Source organism: Sarcophilus harrisii, chromosome 4 (genome assembly GCF_902635505.1).
Source record: "Sarcophilus harrisii chromosome 4, mSarHar1.11, whole genome shotgun sequence".
Lineage (NCBI taxonomy): Eukaryota > Metazoa > Chordata > Mammalia > Dasyuromorphia > Dasyuridae > Sarcophilus > Sarcophilus harrisii.
In genome coordinates, this window is record NC_045429.1 from 20,383,112 (window position 1) to 20,409,281 (window position 26,170).

The 26,170-nt window shown below is 45.9% G+C and overlaps 1 protein-coding gene across 1 annotated transcript in view; it reads left to right on the forward strand.

Annotated features, from left to right (window-relative positions):
• The window catches only part of PLPP3 (phospholipid phosphatase 3), a 64,627-nt gene extending 57,473 nt beyond the window's left edge, over positions 1-7,154 (forward strand). The window contains exon 6 of the mRNA XM_031969042.1: positions 5,261-7,154. Coding sequence (XP_031824902.1) covers positions 5,261-5,386 — 126 coding nt within the window. The 3' untranslated portion in view covers positions 5,387-7,154. The remainder of the gene's footprint in view (positions 1-5,260) is intronic.
• The last annotated feature ends 19,016 nt before the right edge of the window (positions 7,155-26,170 follow it).

Genomic DNA, 26,170 nt, shown 5'->3' on the forward strand with positions numbered 1-26,170 from the left:
GGGCTTGCTCTGCACTTGACTTGGTAAGAAGGAAAAAATAACCCTGGCCGTGGCCAAGGTAGTGGGCAAGACCCTGGGCTCCAGACAGGTGGGAGGCCCAGGGCCTTGGACCTGCCTCCATCACGGGCAAAGATGCTCCCTTGGGGTAGCTCCGGCTGCTCTGGGCTGCAGTTGGTCTGAGAAGTGAGGGATTGTCAGGGCAGGGTCCGGGACCCAGAATGTCGGAGCCGGGAGGGACCAGAGCCGACAGGAAAGGGCCCGAGGACAGGGACTGGAGGGGGGGAGGCCTCGGGAGGCCGGACCGGCCAGAGCAGTTAGAGCCGTGGGGGCTCTGCGGCAGGAGGATCCTGGTAAGGGTCCGAGGCATCCGAGTACGGCTGATCCACGGCAAGGCCCTCCCCCTGCCCCGCCCCGCCGGGCATCCTCCCTGCCTGGGAGCAGCAGGGATGAGGAAGCGGCCTGGAGCTGTCGGAGAGCTCCTGGACACATAGCTTCTGCTCCCAGATCGGGGCCTTCCCCGGGCCTCCAGGCCAGTGGGACCAGACCCGGAGCCTTGGGGGGCAGGCGACAACAATGGCATCCTCCTGCCCAGCGGGGCCACAGTCCTGTTCTGCAGGTCTAGCTACGTTCGTGGGCGGGGTCTGATTTCCTCATCGGCCCAGTAGTCAGGTCTCTCCCCTCTCCTTCTCTCCCTCTTCTCTCTGTCTCTGTCTCTCTCCCCCCTCCCTCCCTCCCTCTCTGGCAGAGACCAGACAGCAGAACCTGCTCACTTGCGCACCAGTCGCCCCCACCCACACTCCCACCTTGCAGGGCATTTCCCCCCACTCCCAGAGCAAGGACGGCCCCTGATGCATTTCCTGTCTGGTAACACAGAGCCAGGCCGGCTCCTCCCCGACCCCTCCAACAGCTGGTGAATGGTCGGGAAAGGGGGGAGCTCCTCGGGGCCACCGCTGACCCTCCATCGCATAGGAAGCGGCTGCCCTTGAAATTCATGAGCACACGGGCTCTTTCCTTGACCAGGGTGTGGGGCTCTCTGGCTCTAGAGCTTTTGTCCTGGAGCCCCTTCCCGGGATATTGGGGAGAGCCCGATTTCTGCCCATGGGAAAGATGTGAGAACTGGGTGGGACTCGTGGACTCTCAGGGCTGGGAGGGGGCTTTGAACAGGGGATGTCGGGGCTGGGAGGGGGCTTAGAACAGGGGATGGCAGAGCTGGGAGGGGCCAGTCCAGTCTCCTTTTACATTTGAGGAAATTCTGATTCCAAGAGAAATGAATCCAGGCTTCAGTCGCTTGCCCAGCCCAGACTGCACTGCCCCGTGCCGCTTCCCAGAAGCCTCCCAAGCATCAGAAAAACAGGGAGCCCAAGCCTCGTACTGGCCAACTCCCAACTCTACAAAGCTTCTGAAGGAAGCCCCTTTATCGAGGTCAGAAAGCAGCGCTAGTCCCCGGCCCGGCCCCTTCAGCTGAGGGAGGAAGCTGGCGGGCCTGCTCTGGAGTCCCCTCGCCATGCCGAGGGCCAGATGGGCAGCCCGCTTCCCAGGCCGTGGCCGGCTTCCAGACAAGCATCCAGAAACATATTTGGGGGAGGATCTGGTCCTCGAGAAAACTTCTTTAGGTCATTATGCAGACAATAGAGTATTGTAGTTGGGCGGGGGAGCTGCAGCTGAAGCCAAATGTTTGTTGACAAGTCAAGATGGGCTCTTCAGAAAGGCTTCCTGTTGATTCATGGCAAACTCAGTTCTGCGCACATTTATACAGTCATTTATAAAATATCATGGGCCAGGCTGGACTCGGCCAAATGATCCATCGCGTCAGGAGCCCCCCGGCCAGACGAGCTCGGGATTCCTCGCGCGTGTCCCCGGGGCCCCCAGGGAGGGCTGGGGCCGGGCCGTCCCCGAGCCCAGAGTCTGCCGGTGACTTGTTGGTTTCCTGACTGGAAATGAAGGCAACCTGGGCAGCCCCTTTCAGAGTCTGGCTCCTGCAGAGATGGGCGCCCGTTCCGTTTGAGTGAGTCGCCTCACTTCGGGCCTCATCTGTTAAAGGAGCAACTTGACCTTCATTTCCAGGCATCTTGAACCGAAGTTCAGTGTTTCCCTCCAAATCCCCTTGGTAACGAGCCCTGTTCTGAGAAGGGGTCCTGGGGGTTCAGCAGCGTCAGAGAGGGGCAGGTCTATGGGCCCTTGGGTTTCTATAGTCTATATTTCTCCATCCTCCATCTCCTTCGTACTTTAAGGTTCTTCAGTCTTTGTCGTAAAGCTAAGGGAGGGACTGAAGCTTTAGGTGCCTTGGACCCCTCCAACAAGCAGAAACCAGTTCCTTGATGACCGTTATCCCAATAGTAAAGAACATGCTACCGGAGCTGGCCCAGAGTTCCTTCCCCCTGGGATTCCCCAGGACCCTCAAATTGCAAAGAGGCAAGTCCTTCTGGACAGAAGGAGATTTGCTGCCAGTTAGAGCGTGGCCCGTGGGGATTTATTGGCCTGCCAAGACTCCAAGTTCATCGGAACTCGGGCCAAGGCTAGTTGGCCACTTGCTGCAGGTGCTCGCTGTACCTGGCACCCACTCTGAGCAATTCCTTCCAGTAATTCTGCTGGTGCTAATTTTCAGGGATTCTGGTTTTTTATTAAAAGACAGCAGAGATTTTGCTTCCAGAACCTTAACAACCACACATCATCTTGTACTCACTTGGCTCGTATTTCCTATCTATTTATATGTATTGTCCTCCAATAGAAAATAATCTCTCTGAGAGCAGGAATGGTTTCAATTTTGTGTTTTTACCCCAGAAACGGGCCCAGTGCCCCCCAACATAGTGATAAATGCTCGTTGGTTAGTTGACCAGGGGAGTGCAATGTACTTGAGGGTGAGACTTGGGCTTTTTTATTGTTTTGTTCCTTTTTCTGTCTCATACCTCCATCCTTGACCACAGTGCTGGTGCTTAATGGGCGCTTACTGAGTGATGGTTGAGTCAGCTTCCTTTGAGCCAGACTTCAGGCCCTCTTCCAGTCTCCCCCGAAGGCCCAGCCTGGGGCTGATTTTGGTTCTGGCCCATGTGTACGTGTCACGCGGCGGATCATGAAGCGTTGAAAGAGCAGGGCCCCCCACGCGCTTACCCAACCCGCCTGTTCCCGGGCTTGGCCCCGTGCCCCGAGCCCGCGCAGGCCCGTGACCGAGCCACGAGGAGCTCCTTCCCCAGAACGACTGACGAGGCCGTTTTTGTGTCTAGTCATCCAGCTGCAGGAAGTGTCACATTGTTTGAGAAGTGACTCAAATGACTTTCCATCCCCATAGACACGCTCAGCACAAAGAACTTTCTTCTGCCGTGACTCAGGCAAGCGGCCGCCCAGATGCCTTCACTGGCTCTCCCAGGGCTGGACCGGCCGGTGAGCGGCCAGAGGGTAGCCACGAAGCTCTTGGGGTCAGGTCTCGGCCTTGACACTGGGATCTTGGGAAGGTTATTTCCCACCTCTGGGCCTCCCATTTTCTTGTCCAAATTTGGGCTCAAAGGCTCTGAAATTCTGGGATTCTGATACGCAGGTTTCCAGAGCATTGTCAAACATCTCTTAGTCGGCTCTTGCTAAGGGCCGGAGGCACTAAGAAAGGCAGCAAGGAAGGAGGGGCAATGAGGGACACACAAAACCTTAGATCATGTGGTAAAAATCACTAGGGCAGGATGGGCTTCGTACCAGCAAGGGGATGCATTGTGGGCCGAAGGGTCCAGGGCAGGTCTGACAAATCCCAAGGGGCTCCAAAGTGCCCAGAGAACAGGGCCCACGACCCAAGCTGAGCTCCAGGTTCCTCACTGTCTCTGACGGAAAGAACACGGCCTCCAAGAAGAGTCCAGCTTGAAACCCAATCACTCGGGCTCTTTTTCACCCAGATTGTTTTTTTTTTTTTAAATAATGATCTAAAACATGTTTTTATTGTTTTTAATTGTCCTAGTTCATAAAATATTGAAACCAGAAGGGACCTTAGTCCAAATAGTATTAGCACAGAGAACACCAAATGCTGGAGCCGGGAGGAGTCCGAGAGTCTAGAACACGCATCCGGATCATTTGGCTCATCCCCCATTTCTAGATCCAAGAGCATCTGCCCGACGGGGATGTTCTGACAGAGCAGTCCGAGCGCCTCCGTTTCTGTGGGACATTCCTGACGCCTTCAAGTTTTCTTTATGGGTGGAGAGCGCCTTCTCCAGGAAGTGGCTCCCCTCCAAGCGGCGGCCTTCTTATTTTCATTGCCTTTTTTGTGTCTTCCCCCGGCCCCCACTCCCCATTCAAGCACAAGCCCTAAGCCTCTTTAACAGAGTGTTTAAGCCCTTCCAAGATTGTGTTTCATGAATCCTCAAAGTGTTTATGTAACCTCAAGCCAGCCCGAGAGAGGGAGCGGGGCGAGAAAGGGGGAGAGAGACAGGAGAAAGGGGAGGATAGAGGGAGAGAGAGGGAGGGAAGGAAGGAAAGAAAGAGGAGGAGGGGTAGATAGAGGGAGGGAATGAAGGAGGGAGAGAAAAAAGGGAGGATAGAGGGAGAGGAGGAAGAAAGGAAGGAGAAAGGAGGAAGGGGGGATGAGAGGGAGGGAGGGAGGGAAGGAAGGAGAGAGAGGAGGGAGGGAAAGGGAAGGAGAAAGGAAAGAGACAGACTGACAAGTGCGCAGGATGGCTGTACTAAGGTCTGAATACAGGGAGACTAAGAGGCAAGTTGGAACCTTCATTTTTTCAAAGTTGATTTCTTCAAAATAATCATCTAAACCAAACTAAAAAAAAAAAATCTAAGCTAAAATAATAAACTGAATTTCTAGAAGGAATCATGAGGTGATAGAAAGGGCAGTGGGCTAATATTGGGGTCCTGGGTGTGAAGCCCGCCTCGGCTCCTTCTGTTGCTTCTGCCTGTGGCTCTCTCCCCGTGCCTCAGTCTTGTTGCCTGGGAAGTGGGATCCGGACTAGTTTGGCCCCGGCAACCCCTCTTGCTTGGGTCCGTGATCTCTAACCCCACAGCCCGAGCACCTAATGCCCCAGGATGCATTGTGTGATTGTGGCCCGGTCCCTTCCCTTCTGGGCCTCAGCCATAGTGGAGATGAGGCAGCAAGGTCTGCTTGACCACAGGGCGCCGGGGGGGTGGGAGGGGAGAAGGGCGACAGGTTCACTTCCGCCTGATGAGCGTTGACAAGAACCGGGCACCGGGGCCTGGGGGGACTGATGCCCTTGCTGCCCGGGGGACTGGCTCCCAGGCGGGATTTTGCATCCTAACGTCTCCTCTCGCTTCCTTCCAGGTCTTCTTCGTCTCCGATCTCTTCAAGAGCAAGACGGCCATCTCGCTGCCCCCCCCTCCCATCCACAAGGACATCCTCTCCCCCGTGGACATCATAGACAGGAACAATCACCACAATATGGTGTAGGCCGCTGGCTGCCCGAGAGGTTCGCAAACTGACTGCCGACAGCACCCACTGCTGCTGCTGCTCCCAAATCTCATCAGACAGTAGAATGTAGGGGAAAACTGCTTTTTGCCCGATCTTTTTTTTTTAAAAAACCTTACTCCGTGGCCTTGTGAAATTGGTGGTGGTTCAGCCAGATGGAGACATCGGTGAAAACGGACACACTTTTCCAGCGCCGACGGACTCGTCCCACGTGTTCATGTTGTAGTGAACACCGGCCTGTTCATGGGAGCGCGCGGCTGCGTCTGGGGGGCCGTCCGCGCTCCTCCCACAAGCCACTTCCGATTGTAGCCCCCCGGAGGCGACGACAGCACTGAACTGAGGCCTGCGGGCGGTGGCCTCCCGGCCTGGGCGCCTGGCTCCCCACTGACTCTGGCGGTGTCCCAAGCCCCCCGGTCAGAATGTCCGAGCGCGGCTGCTCCGGCCGCCCGCGAGGGGCTCGTCCCCCACTCACCACTTTACCCTCCTCGTCCCGCCGGTGACCGGAGCTTGCTCACTTTTAGCCACTAGCATGCTTTGTGGGCTTTGACCGACAGCACAAGGGTGAACCCGCCGCGGGGGGGGGGGCCTCCTCCCGGCATCACCCCTTCCCTTTGAACGCCTCATAGCGGTCAGGCAGTGACCCAGAGGCCGATCTGCACTTGCATTTGGCTAAGTCAGGTGCGTTTTAGATGAAGTGAGGCGTTGGTTCCCCATCCTTCTCCCCTTCCCCCAAAAAAGAATTAAAATAAATGCATTTTATCATTTCCCCATGAGCCACAGCATCTTAAAGTCCAGGGTTAGGGCTGGATTCTGCCCTGAAGGAAGTCAGCCTTCTCTTAAAAAGTACAACGGGACGGGGGCAGGTGGGGAGGGGGCTGGGACAGAGAGAGCGCCTGGCCGAGGGCAACAGGTTGTCCCGCATCCTCCAAGGGTGTCCCTTTTGGGCCCTCGAAGGCCATCTTCTTGCGATGTGTAAAGCACTGTGGATTTGGGATGGAGTCCCGGGAGCCGAGGGTCCGGCGGCGGCGGCGCACTCTGCAGGGCAGAGCCCCCGCCCGCCAGAGCCCCTCTTTCATTTCCTCATCCTCTACCCGGAAAGCCCGACGAGTTAGGTCTTCTTAGAGGCAGTAGGTAGTGATCCAATGACTTGGCTTTCCCAGGGAAGGAAAAAGGGGATTGAAGAATCCTCCCTGAGCCCCGATCTCTGGCTCTTGGGCGAAGACCTTGTAAAGGGCTTAACCCAAAGGGCCGTGGAAAACCAAACAGATTGGCCATCGGCACATTCAAGAATCCGTCCTGCCATTTCAACTATAGCAAGCTATGATTTTTATATATAAATATTATATAAATAATGTATAAAGCATTAAAAATTAACTATGTAAAATATTATTTCTGAAACAATTTTAGATATATCCACTATGATTATCAACGGTGTCTTGACCTGTGTTATTTACATCATGCTGCTTGAAAAAGCATTGAGTTACTTTTTGTTTTTTTTTTCATCTAGTCAACTAAAACGTTCGTAGCTCTGTAGGAGTTGTCAGAAAATGAAGAAAAGATAGCGACAGCTAGAGATGGTTGTATAAAAAAAGGGTGAAATTGTCCGTATTTTTGTAATGTTGACATTTGTAAAGAAAAAGACTATTCGAAGACTTTTGTAGAATACGAGAACACAAAAGTTTGTATCTGCAGAACAATGGCTGTATAAATGTGCTTTTTGAAATAAAAGCTCATAACATGACTAATTACATCGGGGCTCTTCTGGATTCCTTGTATCTCAGGCCTGAGGGGGTTCAGAAGAATTTAGGGACCTTGGACGAGACACTTACCCCTGTCCTGCACTCTGCTCTCTCACCCCCAAGTCTAGTCAGTTGCCACATTCTGTGATCCTCTGTTATGTTTCCCTTACTTTACCCTTTTTTAAAAATCCTTTTTTACTCTTTTTCCTTACATTTGCCCACTTCTCCTCTGGCGAAGGACAGGGACCTCCCTCCTGGACTATTGGACTCCCGCTCCACCGTGTCAGCAACTCGCCTGTCCCAGAGCAGATCTGATCCTGTCCCTCCCCTATTCAGTAAATTCCTCTGGCCTCTCTATCTCTTTCTCTTTTCATTTCTTTCTGTCTTTGTCTCTACTTCTTTCAATTTTCTCTCTCTCTCTCTCTGTCTCTGTCTCTCTCTGTCTCTCTTTTGCCCTCTGTCTCTGTCTCTCTCTGTGTGGCTCTGTCTCTGTCTCACACATCTCAGTTCCTTGCCTGTGCCTCGTTCCAGCTTTGGGAAAAGCCCTTTGTTGCAAAAGAGAAGATTAATGAACCCGAGCTGTGACGCCGGGTCCTGCCTGGGGGTCAGAGGAAGGAGAGGTCATTGTTCCCAGACCTTGTGCAATCTCCCCACCCCCTGAGTCATGTGTGAGCCAGCCCCTCTCCCCAGTCTCCCTCCCGGGCGTCTCCAGAGCCGTGGGTCCCTTCACTGACTCAGCCTCTGTCCCACGCTGACTGTGCCAAGTGCCAGGGCCTGCCGAGGGCCCGTCTGTGCCAGGGCAGCAGCGTGGCTGCTGGCAGGAAGCGGCACCCAGTGGGTCTAAGTCGGGAGGAGGGGGAGACCTCCGAGAAGGGCCCTTGAGCTGCACTTGGAATAAAGCCAGGCAGAATGAGGACAAAGCCTGGGGGAAAGCCTGTCCCCTTCCAGGAACCTGAAGCCCCATCTTGGCTCCAATCACTCCACCCCCTTATTCGGCCATTTTTCGGTTGCGTCTGACTCTGACCCCATTTGGGGTTTTCTTGGCAGGGATACTGGGGCGGTCGGCCACTTCCTTCTCCAGCTCATTTTGCAGATGGGGAAACTGAGGTACACGGGGTAAAATTTCCCCAGGCTCATAGCTAGTGAGTGTCTGGATTTGAATTCTGGGAGAGAAGCCTCCATGGTTCTGGTCCCAGGGCTCCAACCACCGGGCAACCCCTCCTTTGGGACCGCTGCCTCCCCAGAGATGTAACAACGAGGAGGATCCTCTTTCACCAAGGATGAGAGGCAGCTGCGGTCCGTGAGGCTGGGCCGCTGAGGGGCAGAGGACTCGAGGGCTCAGATGTGACGGTTCTTAGCTACCTGACCTGGGCCAGATCCCTGAGCTCCATGTTCCCTCCTGGCAAGATGAAGGCGAGTTATCTTCAACAGCCGCTAAGGTCTGTTACGTCGGTCCCGTGTGGTGAACACGGGAATGTGAACGCCAGTCGCACTGGGAGGGTGGCCGTGGCTGGGCTAATACTCGTGTCACTGGAGGCGAAATTCAAGTTCGTGAAGTTCTAGCTCCTCGGGAGTCGGTGTCTAGAACCAACTAAAATCTGCCGTAGAAGGCAGTGGGTAGGGCGTCGGGCGAGGGATCGGGGTGACCTGTGCAAGTCTGGCCTCAGACAATGCTGTGTGATTCTGGGACAGGCACTTTCCCCGCCTGCCTCAGTTTACTTGTCCGTAAGATGGTGATAGTGGCATTTACTGGGAGTGTCAGGCACTGTGCTGAGAGATGGGGTACAGAAAGGCAAACACAGTCCCTGCACTCATTGAACCACAAGTAACCACATGCACACAAGCTGAAAAAGATTAAAAGGGAAGCACTAGAGTGAAGAGGGGATTGCAAAGAGATAATTTGAATTTGAAGGAGGCCAGGGAGGTCAGCTGAGGAGGGAGTATGTTCCTAAAATGGGGGACAGTCAGAAAGTGTCCCCAAGTCTTGTCCATGGAACAGTCTGGACTCAGTCCCCACAAAGTGCAAAAGCTGTTGGCCTTATGATAAATGGGGAGATGTTTAGAAGAACTGTACGTATTTAACCTGTATCGAATTACTTGCTGTCTTGGGAAGGGGGGAAAAATGGTACACAAGGTTTTGCAAGGGTGAATGTTGAAAGCTCTCTTTGCATGGATTTGGAAAAATAAAAAGGTATGAGAGAGAGAGAAGGAGGGAGGGCGAGGGAGAGAGGAAGGAAGGAAGGAAGGAAAGGAAGGAAGGAAGGAAGGAAGGAAGGAAGGAAGGAAGGAAGGAAGGAAGGAAGGAAGGAAGGAAGGAATGGGGGAGAGAGAGAAAGGAAGAAAGAAAGAAAAGAAAGAGAAAGAAGGAAGAGAGAAAGAAAGAAAGAAAGAAAGAAAAAGAAAGGAAAGAAGGAAGGAAGGAAGGTAGGAAGAGAGAGAGAAAGAAAGAAAAATGTTGGCTTTGCATTTTCAAATACAAATGTTCTCAAGATAATCTGCCTTGGTTTATTCTTCATAAAGGAGAAAATGTATTCCAAAATGGGATTCAGTGCCTGGGAAAATAGTGAATTCTCCTTCTTTGTTAATAAACATTACCAGCAAAGACAAAATGACCAATTTCTGAATAAATTCTCATGGGGGTTGTTTTTTTGTTTGTTTGTTTGTCTGTTTCTTTCTTTCAAAAATAAATGGACTAGAGATTGCTGAATTTCCTTCCACCTCTGAAATTCTGGGATACTGTACAAATCAAAGCTGTCTCCGTATGCAACGGCGCCCAGGGTAAGTAGTGAGCTCCCTGTCACTGAAGGTTCTCATGAAGCCGCGGGAGGATGACTTATTTGTAGAGGTCATAAGAGATATGGGAGAAACACTGGGGGTAGAATAGAGGAAACAGCTGGTTCGGGTCCCAGACTAGCAAATTTCTCCTTGAGAGATCCTCTGATTCATGGCCTATTTCAGCATTTCCTTTCCCCTCATTTTGGTGGCATTTGTGGGCAAACAAAACTTTCCCTTTTCTGTTTCCTCAGTTCCCTTTTCCTGTTTGATTGACTCACTGATCTCCGGAGCCAGGGCAGGGATTTCAGCAGGACCCACTAGGGAGGGAGCGTCCTGGGACAGACGCCCGACTCAGGCCAGCAGAACAGATGGGGGGTCGTGTAGTCATGGGGAGAGGGGGGAGAAGCAGAGGAAGCTGACAGAGTAATGGGATTACAAGCAGCATGTCACAGGATTAGGAGGGTGGGTGGCAATTGAATTGGGGAACCCAGATTCTAGGCCCAGCTCGGAATCTCCAATTTAGACATGGGACTAAACAATTACGGGTTGGATTTCTCTCATCCTGCTACAGTTTTGAAGGGCAAGTTCACAGATTTAGGGACCCTATTTGGTCCCTAATAGGGACTACTTCAGTTTAGTAAAATGTAAAAGCTAGATGGCCTTGAAAGCACCTTCCATCTCTAAATCTATGATTCAGTGAGGAGATTTCAGCAGTTCCCAACTGTGGTTTTAGGCAAATTATTTAACTTCTCACAAACACTCAAAGTTTGGGTAAAAGGTTATCTATTGCAGCCCCAGTTTTACAGCTAGAGTCCCAGGAAGTGACAGAACTTAAATGTGAATGAAGGTTTTTTTGGAGCCAAATCCAAACATTTTAAACCACCCAGCTCATTTGTCAAGTAAATGAGTGAAAATCTCAATCTGGATGGGATGGAAAGGTCAATGGTCAATGGTCAAAAATAGTCAAAATAGTCATTATGTTCCAGGCTGGGAGCTCATCTCTGGCGATACAAATAAAATGTTTAAAAATGAGTCTGCCCTCAAGGATCTTACACTCTGAAGGGAGAGACGACACCCAAAAGGGAGCTGTGCAGTGTGACAGAGGTAAGGAGGTACCCAAGATGGCTTCGGAGGTCGGGATCCCCAAAGTAGTGCAGCTAGGGGAGAAATGAGCAGGTTTCAGAGCCGAGCTCCCTCCTTATCTGCAGGTTTGAGAGTTCATAGCTCCACCCTCCCGTCAGAGGGACAGAGGGTGATGAGGAGAGCCAAGATTGGGGGGGTCTTGAAGGATGATGAGCTTTTCCCAAGAAAGAGCTTCCTGGAGTCCGAGAAGTCTCCGGTGAGAAATGAGGCTGGAATTGAGACACAGAATTGGAAAGAGGCTGGGATCTGCAAGACCTGAATTCAAATTCTGACTCTATTTACTAGCTCTATTATCTCTCAGACTATGTCTGAATCTGGCTCCTGACACTTAATGTCTGTGTGCCTCTAATCAGGTCATTTGTGTGTGTGTGTGTGTGTGTGTGTGTGTGTGTGTGTGTGTATATATATATATAAATATATATAAAATATCTACCTCAGTTTCCTCATCTGCAAAATGGGGATTATAAGAGCGAGAACTTCTCAGGACTTTTGTGAGAATTAAATGAAATAATATTTGCATCTTACCTTGCGAATGATAAAATATTATATGAATGTTATGTAGTATTAGTATTGGCCCCTCAGTTTAGTAAAATGTAAAAGCTAGATGGCCTTGAAAGCACCTTCCATCTCTAAATCTATGAGTCAGTGAGGAGATTTCAACAGTTCTGACTGTGGTTTTAGGCAAATTATTTAACTTCTCACCAACGCTCAAAGTTTGGGTAAAAGGAAGGACCTCTCCTCCATCCTCCAAGGCTCTTGTATCTGTCCAAGTACTAGCTGAGGTCACTTCTTTAAGCTGGGGCAAAAGAAGTCTTCTGCTTCCCCTGGATCGCAGGGCACAGCCTGCTTTGCTTTAGCACGAAAGTGGCAGTCCATTGGCATCCGGGGTGAATTGTCGGGCATGGTCGATGAATGGGTTGGTTTTTCATGAATTTTTTTTCCCTCTCTCTTTTCCCTTGTTAGAAATATAGCTCTCTGGGGACAAAAAAAAAAAAAAAAAAAAAAAAGAGGAGTTGATTTGGAAATAAAAATGATGTAAAAACAAAATATTCCAAAACTAATTTTTTTTAGATTCAATAATTAAGCATTTATTAAAGGCTCCCTAAGTGCCAAGAACTGTGCCAGATGCTAGAGATACAAATATAAAATTTAAACAGGGTCTGCCCTCAAGCAATTTCTATTAGAATGGTTGTTCCATCCCTTTCTTACAGCCTTGGGAGTTGAACTATAGAACCTGGTCAAGTAATTTAACCTACCTGTAAAACAGGTATTTCCAGAACCATCTGTCTGTCTATCTATATACCCATCTATCCATCCACCCACCTGTCTATCCAGCCATCTATCTGTCTGCCTGTCTGTCCATCTGTCAGTCTGTCTACCCATATATTCATCCATCTATTTATCCATCTCTCTCCCTCCTCCCTCCTTCCCTCCTCTTTTCCTCTGTTCTCCTCTTTTCTCTCTCTCTCTCCTCTGTTCTCCTCGTCTGTCTCTCTCTTTGTCTGTCCCTCTGTCTCTCTCTGTCTCTGTTTCTCTGTCTCTGTCTCTCTCTCTCTGTCTGTCTGTCTCTTTGTCTCTGTCTCTGTCTCTCTCTTTTTCTCTCTCTCTCTGTCTCTCTGTCTCTGTCTCTTTCTGTGTGTCTCTCTCTGTCTTTGTCTCTCTCTGTCTCTGTCTCTCTGTCTCTCTCTGTCTCTGTCTCTCTCTCTCTGTCCGTCCTCCCTCTCCCTCCCCCACTCTGTCTGTCTCTCTCTGTCTCCCTCTCCCTCCCCACCTCTCTCTCTCTCTCTCTCTCTCTCTCTCTCTCTCTCTCTCTCTCTCTCCCCCTTTTGCCTGAATCTTTTCTTTCTTGTCCACCTGCTGCCTTCTTCAGTCACTGGCCAGCAGCTTGTCTGCCACAGGACAGTTCTTCAGACATAGCCAGATACTGATCCTGATTCTCCCATTCCCTTTACACAGCACTTTAGAGAAGTTGGGATCTTCTTTAAGAGAGCTCTCGTGTTGTGTGGGCCCAGAGGCTGGAACAAAACCCAGAAACTGAAAATTAGGGGAAGGCAGATTCTGAGTCCAGTCAGAGCGGAGTGAGGTGAGCAATAAAAGGGACTGAAAGGTTCAATAATGAGCTTCCACTTACTAGAAATCCTCAAAGAGAGCTTCAGTGTCTGCACTTTCTGGAACATTGGAAAGGTGATTCAGTCATTTATTGGGCCAGGAGTTGAGTTTAATGGATCCCCCAAACTCTACCATTCTATGCATGACCCTGTAGCCCTCAATTTTTTTTCTCTATAAAATGAGGTCAGAATGTAAGTAGAAAAATCGCTGGTTTTATAGTCAGAGCCAATTCCTGATGATCTTTGGCCAAGCACTTCACCTCTGGACTCAATTTCCTTATTTGTAAGATGGGAGAGTTGGACTAGACGGTATCTGAGGTTCCCTCCAAAAATCATTTATCCTGTGATTCAGTCTGTGTGGCCCCAGATAGTCATGACACTGCTTTGGAGCTTTCTCCCTGGAGGTCCTTTCAGCCCTTACTCTCTATTTTTAAGTTTTTTGTTTTGAATGTTCTATGCTCAGGTCTATCATAATATGTTTAATTTTCTCTTTCCCTCCTCTTGACATCCCCTGTTTTAAGATCCCTGCTAGTCCTGACATTGTGTTCTCAGGCCCCTCTCATTCCTGACATCCCCTGTTCTAACCTTCTACATTCACTTCCAATGAAACATGTTCTAACTTTCTCTATTCCAAGGTTCTTTTTTGGCTCTTATTTTATTTTGATGATTTATTTTGTTATTTTTATTTCTTTTTTAGCTCTTATTTTATTTTTATTATTTTTATTTCTTTTTTAGCTCTTATTTTATTTTTATTATTTATTTCTTTTTTAGCTCTTATTTTATTTTTATTTTATCATTTTTATTTCTTTTTTAGCTCTTATTTTATTTTTATTATTTATTTTATCATTTTTATTTCTTTTTTAGCTCTTATTTTATTTTCATATTATATGCTCTTATTCTTATTCTGTGCTCCACTTTGTGGTTTCCCTCCACTCCTGCAAACCGTCTTCTAGGATCCCCTTCATTGATTCCATGTTCTCTGTGTCCTGAATGTCCATTAGGAGTTTTTCACCTTCTTCATTCTGGGCTATCCCAGATCTCTGTCCTGGGATCCTTCCAGTTCAGACAGACCGTGGTTCCGTGATCTTTATGAGCCGGCATTGGCTCCTGTGCACAAATGGGCTTTTGGGCCAGCTACGGGATTGAGTCAGGGGACTGGAGGCCCCAGGGCCACCTCCATCCTCCTGAAGGTCATAGTCTAGGGAAAGGGATTTTCTTGTGGCTGGAGCTCCGGTCAGATGGTGGAGACCCGGCCCGAGGAGCCTTCAGGAGGAAAGTCTCCCAGGGAAATCCTTCTGCTGGGGCTGGGGCTCCTCGTGGGCCAGCCCAGGCCCAGGGGCCGCAATTTCCCTTTGGCCAAAACAAAATCCAACAACCGAAAGGCAACTCTGGGGCCACTAGAGAAACCCTCCCACAGCCTCCCTCTAATGTGTTTCTGGCCAGGTGGAAAGTTGTAGTAATAATAATAAGAAGAAGAACTTTCAGTCCCTGGTCCCCTCCCTCTGACCCTCTTGTTTTGAAAAATAATTCAGCTGCCCCAGGCGGGAACCTTTGAAGTCCTCGGAATTGGGCCCAGTACCAGGCCCGGCCCCCAATGCAAATGGACTCGTTTCTCCCCCAGCCTCGGCTGCTCCTCGACACAAATGCTCCGGGTTTCTGCAGCCACCCTCCCACCAGCTCCCTTTTCTCTCCCGCTTTCTTGTCTCCACTTTAATCCACTGTTGTAGCCGAGCACTGGCCCGTGAGAGGTCTGGGGGGCGCAGAAGCAGACTGCTTTCTCAAAAGGAAGAGGGGAGGGGGGTGGTGAGAGGGAGGGAGGGAGGGAGGGAGAAAGATGGAGGAAGCGGCAGAAATGAAGGGACAGAGACAGAGAAAGAAATGAAAAGAGAGACATAAAGAGACTCAGAAAGAGAGAAAGACAAAAAGAAATGAAAAGAGAAAGACATAAAGAGACTCAGAAAGAGAGAAAGACAAAAAGAAATGAAAAGAGAAAGACATAAAGAGACTCAGAAAGAGAGAAAGACAAAAAGAAATGAAAAGAAAAAGACATTAAAGAGACTCAGAAAGAGAGAGGAGACAGAGAGACAAAGAGACAGAGAGACAGACAGAAAGAAATGAAAAGAGAGACATAGACTCAGAGAGAGAGAGAGACAGAGACAGACAGAGAAAAAGAAAGAGAGATGGGGGAGGGGACTGATGGGGAAGGCTGTCTTGACTTGAGAAGGGTGTTTCCCAAGGGTCTCTGGGAGCTGGGCCAGTGAGAGAACACCCCAGTCGTTTCATCCTCCTGCTTTGAATGCTAGGAGGATGGGGTGTTAAACATTAACACTTTCTGCTGGTGGTTTGTTTGGGGCCAGGGATAGGGAGGCATGAGCTGACTTTCTTAGCAGCTTTCTCAGGAAAGAGTGGGTTAGACCCTCAGAAATTCAGGTTGGCAGAGCTGGGAAAAGCCCGAGGATGTACCATAAGAACTAAGAATATTGGCCTTCTGAAGGGACCTCAGATAGAGAATGCTGGGACATAAGGTATCAGCCCTGCAGGAGCCTCGGAGAAGAAACAGAATGTTAACTCTGAAAGCCATCTTGGAGTGGAGAACTGTAGAACTCGGTGTGTGAATTATATGTGTTTGAACCTTAGAAAGATGGAACATTGAGTGGTAATTAAAGGTAGATGGATCCGGGATCCAGAATGTGAGAACCAGAGATGGCCTAATCCATTGCCCCCTTTTTCAGAAGAGGAAACCGAGAAAGTTTCCAAAGAGAAGAAAAAGTTATTTAACAAATTACTCATGCTCTGTGAGTCCCATTGTGCTCCTCTCTGGCTGAAAAGGCCCTTCCTGTGATCAGAGCCCAACAGGTCACAGCTCAATTGTATGGAGGAGCCAGATAAAATCTCCCTTTCTTGAATTCTCTCTCAGCAGTGGATAATTATTTATTTGATTTGAAACAGAGGAGAAATGCACATGTAGATCTTGGGCCCCAGGAGCCGAGACTGGCACAGCTGGGCATTAGCATTCGGTCTTCCACACTCTGCTTCTGCTCCTGAGAGTGCTCCTGAGCACTCTCGCCTTTGATCTTTGGGCAATCCCAGAAGGCCCCGCGCTCTGCTCCTCCTGCCCTTTCCCCCTTCCTGCTGCTCTTTTGTTGTTAAGTCCTGTCTGACTTTTCATGACCCCTTGGGAGGGAGTACCTTGCCATTTCCTTCTCCAACTCATTTGACAGATGGGGAAACTGAGGCAAATGGGGTTAGATGACTTGCACAGAATCACACCATTAGTAAATGTCTGACACTGGGTTTGAATTGAAGAAGATGACTCTGGGTCTGGCACTCTGTGCCCTCCAGCTGCCCAATGGAAATGGCAATGGAAACTCCCAGTAACACTTGTTACAAACTCTCCCAGTTTGAGGTAAAGGACCATTAAAGTCTCTTTCATCTTTAAGTCTGAGATGTGAAGAACCAACGTGTCTAAAATCACAAAGATCCTGCCCTCTAGGAGCTTCCACTCCATCAGGAAGACTGTAAGTACTTGGATAAGTACTTGGATAAGGAACATGCAGGGGTTCAGAGACATGCCCTCATTTATTAAACCCCATGTGAGGCAGTGGGGCCAAAAGTACAAGGATGGGCAATATAACCATCAAAGGGCCCCCGAAGTCCCATAAGCACAAGGACTGAAACCATCTCAACTCATCTTTGGGCAATACAACCATCAAGGGGACCCCAGATGTCCCTTAAAAACCCCAAGGAAGACCTCTCCACCTCCTGAAGCACCCAAACACCTCTGGATGGTTAATGGTCAGCAGCCATGGAAGCCAAATGTCCTGCTCGCCATTGTGAGATGGGTGGGTACTTTTTTCTATTGTCTGTTTGTCCCACTCTCTTAACAATGAGTGGACACGGTCCAGGGCTGGATATTATAGACAGCAACCCAATGAAGGAGAAGCAGAGAATTGAGTTAACAACCTGGAAATAGGAGGACCTGACCTCAAGGATGAGGGAAGAAGGAGGTCATATCTTGGTGAAGGATCTAGGATGGTGCTGCAGAAGGATAGAGGGATAGAGACAAATTTAGAGCCCACTTGCAATGCTTACATGTCACTGTGGGCAAGTAAAGCAAAATAAAATAAAATCCTCTTCTGTAAAATGAGAGGATGATACCAGATGACCTCTGAAGGCTCTTCCAGCTCTAAGGGATCAGATCTGGATTCAAATCTTAGTTTTGTCACTTTTTATTTTCATGACTTTAATCATATCATTTAACTCAGTTTCCTTATCTATAATCAAAGGCATAAAATCAGTGGCCTCTTAATGAGCATTCCAGCTTTAAATTCTATGAATTCGGAGGCGACAGAGAATAGTTGTTAAAAAAGAAAAAACAAGAATAAAAAAGGAGAAAAGGAGATTGTGTTTGGAATTAAAAGTAGGAATAATGGTGGGGGGTGATTAGAAAATGTCCCATCCAATCAACACAATGTAACTGAGATGACTTCAGCTAAATTATGCAAAGGAAGAAGGATGACCTGAGACCTTGGAGCATCTCTTGTCCACCCCAACCTCTCGTTTCACTGAACTGAGACCTAGAGAGGGAAAAGGGTCCATCATGGCAGAGATGGATGGGCTCTAAGACAGGTTCTCTGAGGCTAATTCTAACTTGCCCAAAGCTGCAATGTCCTTTTCAGTCCTAGGCAGCCTGGTAGAATCAGTGCTAGGTTTGGAATCATGGAGCTACGTGACCATGAGCAAGTCCTTGAGCCCGTGAGCAAGAGCTTCAGTTACCTCATATAGACATAGGGAAAATAAGAGTATCTGCCTCCCACAGTCATTGTGTACAATGAGAGGTATGGAAAGCTCTTTGAAAGCCTTTAATTGCTATGTGAATGATGGCTATTAATATTATTAGTATTATTATTATGAATATTGGAATTAAAAGGGAGGAGGAAGATGGGGGTGACTAGGTGACTGATATTTATACATAAATTAATAGGTCTCAGTTTCTTTATCTGTAAAGTGCCACAAAAATGCTAATTATTATTATAAGCTCCCTCCCAGCTCTAATCCTCCATACTTTATGGTCCAGTCCAACACTGATATTCTATGTGTTTCTCAGCTTGGATATCTGATGACTCTAGGTCTCTTCCACTCTTGAGTCACAGATGTAATTCTTATTTGGTTTTTTTTGGTCATGAGTTAACTAGGTCATGCTTAACTGGATAAGAAGCTGTTACACTAGTAAGAACTTCAAAGCTGTTTTGGATGGTCCTTGATGGACGTTGTAGGTGATGAACTTCTTGGGGAGTGAGTGGGCAAAAAGCCCCCTAAAGCCTGCTTTTCTGTAGTCCTTACTGGGGGCATTTGATAAAAAACGTGAGCCCAGGAAGTGCAAGGTGGCAAAAAAAAAAAAAAAAAAAAAGGAAATGGGGTCAGATTTAAATTTGAGTCCCTCTTGGTGACAATGTGAGCCTGGATAGCTCAATCCAACTCTCTGAAACTTCTCTATAAAATGGCACTAATACAGCCCCCAGAATAGAGGGCTGTAATGTATTACATGTATAGAAAACGTTTATCTGATGTCATGTATGTGATATGCATCGTTACCAACAATTGCTTTGACAATACAAGCAGTTACTGATTATTCAAATTCTAATCTTTTTATAAAATTTATTTTATTTGAAAAACAGAGAAAAAAAAAACAGAAAAGAAATACAAAACGAAATAAAACAAAGCAAAACAAAACAGAACATTATCATGTGTTGCAGCAGAACACCCGGAGGGATTCAAAATCTATAACAATAAATTACCAGATCAAGAATATATATACATATATACATATGTAAGAAATTATATTCATGAATGTCAATTTTTTCTTTAAATTGTTCTTTAGTTATCTGTAAGCACCTTGCTTACTTTATTCTTTTTCCCCTCTTTCATCCCCCCAGGCTATAGTTAAGAAAAAATATATTTGTGTAAACATATGTAGATATAAACATACATACACAAACTCACACCCACATACACAGGAGTCTTTCCTGTCCTTACTGCTCCTTTCATTATAATCTGCTCCATACCTTGTCTTATTATGAATTAATCCCCTCCCCCATCCAAGGATACCTCCCTTGTCTTCTTCCCACCTCTTTTGCTTTCCCATCTGCCCATTTCTTTATAGATTTTGGAGGGTGCTAGACCCTTTGTGGTATGTATGTAATGTTGCCTATTGAATCCATTCCCGATGTGAGCAGGTTTTCAGAACTACAAGCCCTCCTTCCCCCTCTAATGCCTCTGTGACTATTGTTGCTCTGCACCTCATTTGTATAATCTGCTTACTATTTTTATATTTATTTCTGCCAATCTTTCTTTTAAGTTACCCTATTGCTGATGTGAATCTTAAATATAGAGTATACATTTCCCATGTTTTAAAAAAAATTAAACAATTTGTGTTTAAACAGTTTTTCTATCTTAAGTTCCTTAAAACTGATCTTTCATATTGATTCTTACATGTTAAATTTTCTATTAAGTTCAGATTTGGTTGATAGAAAGTTCTGAAAACCTATAAATTCATTGAAGGCCCATTTTTTCTCATTCAAAATTATAGACAATTTTTCTGGATATACTTTTGGCTGCAGGCCTAGTTCTTTTGATTGTTGGTAATATGATTCTAGGACCTGAAGTCTTTTATTGTAGCTGCTGATAAGTCCTGTACAAGTCTTGTCCAGCACTTGAAACTCCAGCATATTTGAGTTGTTTTTTTTGTTTGTTGGTTTCTTGCGAAATGTTCTCTGATTTGGAGGTTTTGAAATGTGGTGATAATATTCCTGTATGGTTTCCACAAAGGATCTCTTTGAGGTGGTGACTGGTGGATTTTTTCTATTTCTTTTTTTTGGTCATGTTCTATCACTTTAAAACAATTTTCTTGGATTATTTCCTGCATGATTGGGTCAGGATTCTCCTTTTGATCACAACTTTCTGGCAGTCCAAGTATTCTTATATTTTCTCTTGATCTGTTCTCCCGATCTGTCATTTTTCTTATAAGATGTTTCACATTCGGTTCTATTTTCTCATTCTTTGTAATCTGTTTTGTTATTTCTTGGTCTCTCATAGCTTCACTGGCTTCCCCTGGCTCAATTCTACTTTTCAAAGAATCATTTTCATTTTGAGACTCTGCACTTCCTTTTCTAGTTGGTTAACTTTTTTTCCATAATCTTGTTTTTCTTGAATGGTTTTTAAGATTGTTTTAAAGCTTTTCCTCAATATCTCTCATTTGATTTTTCAATTCTTTTTAAAGTTCTTCTATGAATTCTCTTTAGGCAGAAGCCATTTCATGTTATTCTTTGGGGTAGAAGCTTTTTTTACTTCAGTGTTTGATAATGAAAATGAACCCTGGTCTTCCTTGTTCCCATAATAGGTTTCAATGGTGGGGTTCTTTCTTTTTTGTTGGTTCATTTTTTTTAAACAAGAGATATTAATATAAGCACTTCTAATTGTGGGGTGGGGGAATGGTGCCTCAGGCTTCCCTTCAGCTCTCACTCTGACCAGGAACCCCAAATCAAGAGCACCTTGCAAGCACCCATAGCCAACGGTTCCGCCTTTCCCAGAGCCATGTCTCAGTGGCTCAGGTGGGCTGGGGTTCCCAGTCAGCCCAGGGTCACTCATTCCTCCCGGACTCAAACCCAGACTCCTGGAGGTGAAAGTCTGTGATTCCAGCTGAGGCTCCAGTCACCCCCTGGGGGGGCAGGGCTCCCCACCTGAATTTTCTCTGGAGCTAGCCCACAGGTGGGTGCTCTTCAGACAGGTAAATCCCCAGCCTGGGGTCTTTCTTCAGATCTTCTCTAGTTATATCAGAGGCCCCCTGTTCTGCCCCAAGTCTTGATTTTTCACCATTCCATGTTCCCCCTAAGGCGCAAATTTGTTCTATTTGTGGGGAAAGTGGGAGGTACTCTGCCATCTTCCCAGAATCCTCTTAAATTCTAATGTTTCAGAAAGTGCTTGTTAAAAAAAAATTAGTTTCTTCCACGAATGTTTCCTTAGCACAGTGTTTGGCCCATTTTAGGGGTTTAATAAATATGGATTGCTTGAATGCCTAATAATATTATTGTAACAAAAACCAGATTGAATGACTGAATGTGCTTAAATCAGAAGACACTAAAAATACCATAAAATTGTTTTCTAAGACATCTGGTGCTAGAAAGAACCTTAGTAATTTTAGGAGCCAAGAGATCTGGGTTCTAGGCCTAGCTCTGGCACAAAACATGGTGTGAGCCGAGGTGACCTCTATTTGTCTCAGTTTCCTATCAGTAAAATGGGAACAGTGATAGTGTCTCTCTCCATGTTGAAATAAGGATCCAATAAGATGACCCGAGAAAAGTGCTTTGCCAACATTAAAGTGCCATTAAAATGATAATTATTGTTACAAGATCCCTCCTGCGCCAATATTCTATATTTTATGGTCCAACCCAATGCTGACACTCTCTGTATTTCTCAGCTCTAATATTTGATGACCCTGGGTCCCTCCCAGCCCTAAGTCCCCAATATAATTCTTAGATCATTTTGTCATGAATCAAGCAATTTAAAAATGACAGATTGTTCTAGCAAGAGAGACGGCTCTTTATGCTTAATTGTCAAGGTCAGACAAAGTAAGATCATTTTTTAAAATAGTCTAGCTCTGAATTGATTGGGGGTGAAAAGTTCAGACCCGAGTCAAAGGCTGGGCTGGTTGGGCCCGGGTTGGAAGAGAGCCTGTGCCCAGCCTGGTTTGAGGCTTTCTAATGAGGGCCTGGTCTGGTTTTACCAAAGAGCTAACATCTCCAGAGAGCCGACAGCCAGCCGTACCCTGCAATTTGGAAAACACCCTGCTCTCTCGGGAGAGGGGGAGGGACTGCTGAGCAACGAAAGGATGCTCTGGGTCGCTTGCCAGAGAAAATACGCCAAATTTCCGGGGCTTTCCTATATTTTTCTGTGCCCGCTGCTGTGAGGCGATTTTCCTCTGGTGGATGCTTAAAAACATCCACAACTACTTGAAAACCAGTCCTACAATGCCCTCCAGAGACAAGCCACCGGGGGAGAGACAGCTGCAGCTCGTAGCCCCGAGCCGGCCTGAAAGTTGGGGCCGTAGGGTCGAGTTTGGCTCCACGGTGGGATGCAGATGTCCCCTAAGTCCCATATGGTCCCCAGAGGGATGGCTATCTTCAGAGCATCTTGCAGCTGTATGTAGCTCACAAGCCCCCACCAGTGGGCTTCCCATTAATAACTGACCACAAGGTTCAATGAACTTAGCAAAGGCATTTTTTCAAATACAAAGCAAGAGCAATACTTGCAACCTCCTCTGTCTCCCAGTGTAGAAGGCAATCTCCCAGAAATACGCGGGATATTTATGGGGAGAGTGGGCTCAAGCTTAAAGTCAATGGCTGACTCCTCAGAAACTGGGAGGTTTCTCCCAGATGGATTGCTTGGCTGGGCTTGCTGCTTCTAGGTCACTTGCTGGATTCCTTGACATTGCTTCTTTCTGGAATATCTAACACCTCCAATTCAGGTTCCAAACTCAGGCCGGTTATTTACTGCTGAGCCATTTCAGAAAGCAGAGACCCTTAGCCTAGGACTGGGAGAAGTCTCTGATAATACTCCCTCAGGGCTTCAACTCTGAGGTTTGCCACTTCCTAGGAAGGAGAAAGGCAAATGGAGGTTTAGTCTTTCCTTTTAATAATTCTTCTTTTCCTTCCTTCCTTCCTTCCTTCCTTCCTTCCTTCCTTCCTTCCTTCCTTCCTTCCTCCCTCTCTCCCTCCTTCTCTCTCTCTTTCTTTCTTTCTTTCTTTCTTTCTTTCTTTCTTTCTTTCTTTCTTTCTTTCTTTCTTTCTTTCTTCCTTCCTTCCTTCCTTCCTTCCTTCCTTCCTTCCTTCCTTCCTTTCTTCCTTCCTTCCTTCCTTCTTTCCTCCCTCTCTCCCTCCTTCTCTCTTTCTTTCTTTCTTTCTTTCTTTCTTTCTTCCTTCCTTCCTTCCTTCCTTCCTTTCTTTCTTCCTTCCTTCCTTCCTTTCTTTCTTCCTTCCTTCCTTCCTTCCTTCTTTCCTCCCTCTCTCCCTCCTTCTCTCTTTCTTTCTTTCTTTCTTTCTTCCTTCCTTCCTTCCTTCCTTCCTTCCTCCCTCTCTCCCTCCTTCTCTCTCTCTTTCTTTCTTTCTTTCTTTCTTTCTTTCTTTCTTTCTTTCTTTCTTTCTTTCTTTCTTTCTTTCTTCCTTTTCCTTCCTTCCTTCCTCTCTCTCTCTCTCTCTCTCTGTCTCTCTCTCTCTCTGTCTCTCTCTTTCAAAGTAGTGTGCTTTTCTTATTCTTTTTTTATTTTTCAAAACACATTCATGGTCAATTCTTTAACATTAGCCCTTGCAAAACCTTGTGTACCAATTTTCCCTCCCTTCCCCCACTCCCTCCCCCAAATATATGTGAAATCCAATATATTTAATAACTTTCTAAAGGAGGTTTAGTTTTTCCTTTTAATAACTGTTTCTAATTCAGTTGTTTTTAGTGAAAGACCTCATCCTAACTTATGATAATCATTCAATATATTTGCCAAATCTTTATCCCAGCACACTGGAACATATTCAGGCAATGGCCATTTGCTCAACAATCCCCAAATAATTCTAAGGTTCTGGATTACTTGGTTAAAAACAATTCCAAAAGTCTCCAGTTAACCTATCCATTCTGTGTGAAGGAAACAGAAACAATCCACGCCCTTCTATAATATCTTTTATAATGTGAACACAATTCACTCAAATCTGAAAAAAAGGTTGCAAATGTGTTCCAAGCATATTTGTCTTTCTGTGTCATTGTCTCTGTAACTTATCCTTTAACACCAGCAAGTTTGCTGAAATCTGAAAGGGGCAAGCCTTTACCTGTATACTTGTGTACTATTCAAATAATCAAATCTCACTCTTAAGAATAGCCACTTTTTTTTTTCATGTATCGGTTACTTTATTCTATGTGCCATTGTGAATAGAAAAGTGATCCAGCTTTTAAATCCTGCTCCTCACACGTATAGATTGTGTATTGCTACACTTCTCAATGCTCTAGGAATCACTTCAATATTGTAAATATCAGAAAAAGTCATCACTTTTATGTAAAACTTTTATATTTTTAAAGCATCTTGTATAATTTTGCTCATCTTGAGTCTACAGCAATCGGGTGGAGTGTATACTTCAGAGATTTTTATTCTTATTTCCATATGAAGAAACGGAGACTCAGCTAAAAAAGGATATCCCTGTGCTGCTTAGCAAACAGCAAAAGCCAAATCTGAAACAAATCTTTTTTTTTTTAATTTTTATTTTTATTTAATAGCCTTTTATTTACAGGTTATATGCATGGGTAACTTTACAACATTAACAATTGCCAAACCTCTTGTTCCAATTTTTCACCTCTTACCCCCCCACCCTCTCCCCCAGATGGCAGGATGGCCAGTAGATGTTAAATATATTAAAATATAAATTAGATACACAATAAGTATACATGACCAAACCGTTATTTTGCTGTACAAAAAGAATCAGACTCTGAAATATTGTACAATTAGCTTGTGAAGGAAATCAAAAATGCAGGTGTGCGTAAATATAGGGATTGGGGATTCAATGTAATGGTTTTTAGTCATCTCCCAGAGTTCTTTCTCTGAAACAAATCTTCCTGACATCAAGTCCAACGTGTAGAGATTCAGTGTAATCCACTATGGATTCTCCTATTATCTGCTTTCATATAGTTAAAGCTAGGAGAGAATTGGGAGGTTATTTAGCCCCAGTGAGGTCCAGAAAAATGAAATCACTTGCCCTGGGTCACAAAATGAGTAAGCAGGAGGTCATAAAGGGCTATGTCAAAATATAAACTATTCTCATTGGTGATATTTCACCTGATAGATGCCATCGGAAACCCTGGGGATGTTTCTGAAAATGCTTTCACCAAGTTTATTTATCTTTAAATGGAAAAAAGCAAAGAAATTTCCATTTTCTTTTCTTAGAGAAAATTTAGGTTGTGAAATATTAAGGTAACAAGTATGCACATTGGTGATTATTAAAAATAATAATACTAGCCAATGGTTACATAGCTCTCTAAGGTTCACAAAAAGTTTTACATACGTTTCTTTATTTGATCTAGAATATCAATTGTTGCTTGCCTAGGGAAGCAATGGAGGGCCCAGAGTCAGTAATGAACTATGTGATCTGGATGAATCATTCAGGTGCTCTGGAGTTTCAAATTTCCTCATCTGTCAAAAGTAGAGATTAGATAGAGTACCTTGTGACTCAGAAACTTTTGCATTTGAATAGTCTCTGTTCCTTCTTAACATTTCTTGTTTAAACATATATCTATATCACAGTATGATTCATTCTAACCTTCTAGGGTTCTACATTTTAATATTCAAAACTTATATCTTAACATTCTAGGTTCTATTAACGTTCTATTTTCAAATAGTTTAAGTTCTATATCATTTTAGGGTTCTATACTTTAATATTCACAATGCTATATCTTAACATTCTTTATTAAAATATTTATTTCTATATCATACCACGATGCATCATAACATTCTAGGTTATACATTTTGACATCCATGATCCTCTAGCGTAATATTTAATTCCTTAACATTCTATGTTCTAGTCCCCTGCACTCTCTGTTGACATTCTATGTTCTGATGCTATGAGTTGTTTTTGTTTTATGTTCTAGGTTTGCCAACTACTTCATGTTTGACTTTGGATCCTACTTCCCTCCTCAGTAAAATGGGGGAGGAGGAAAAGGTTCATCTAGTTAATCTCTTTGATTATCTGATGATCCCATGATTCTCCCTGATGCTGACTCTGAGTCTTGCCTCTCTCCATTATACTTCACTGCCACATGGCAGCATCCCCTCTTAAGGGGCTGTTCTGCTTGGCCATTACATGGAACATTTCTTTCGGGTCTGAAATAATTCAGATATAATAATTCAAATTATTAATTTTTAAAATAATTTGAATAATAATTCAAGTCCAGCAGAGAGAAAGATCCTTTACCCT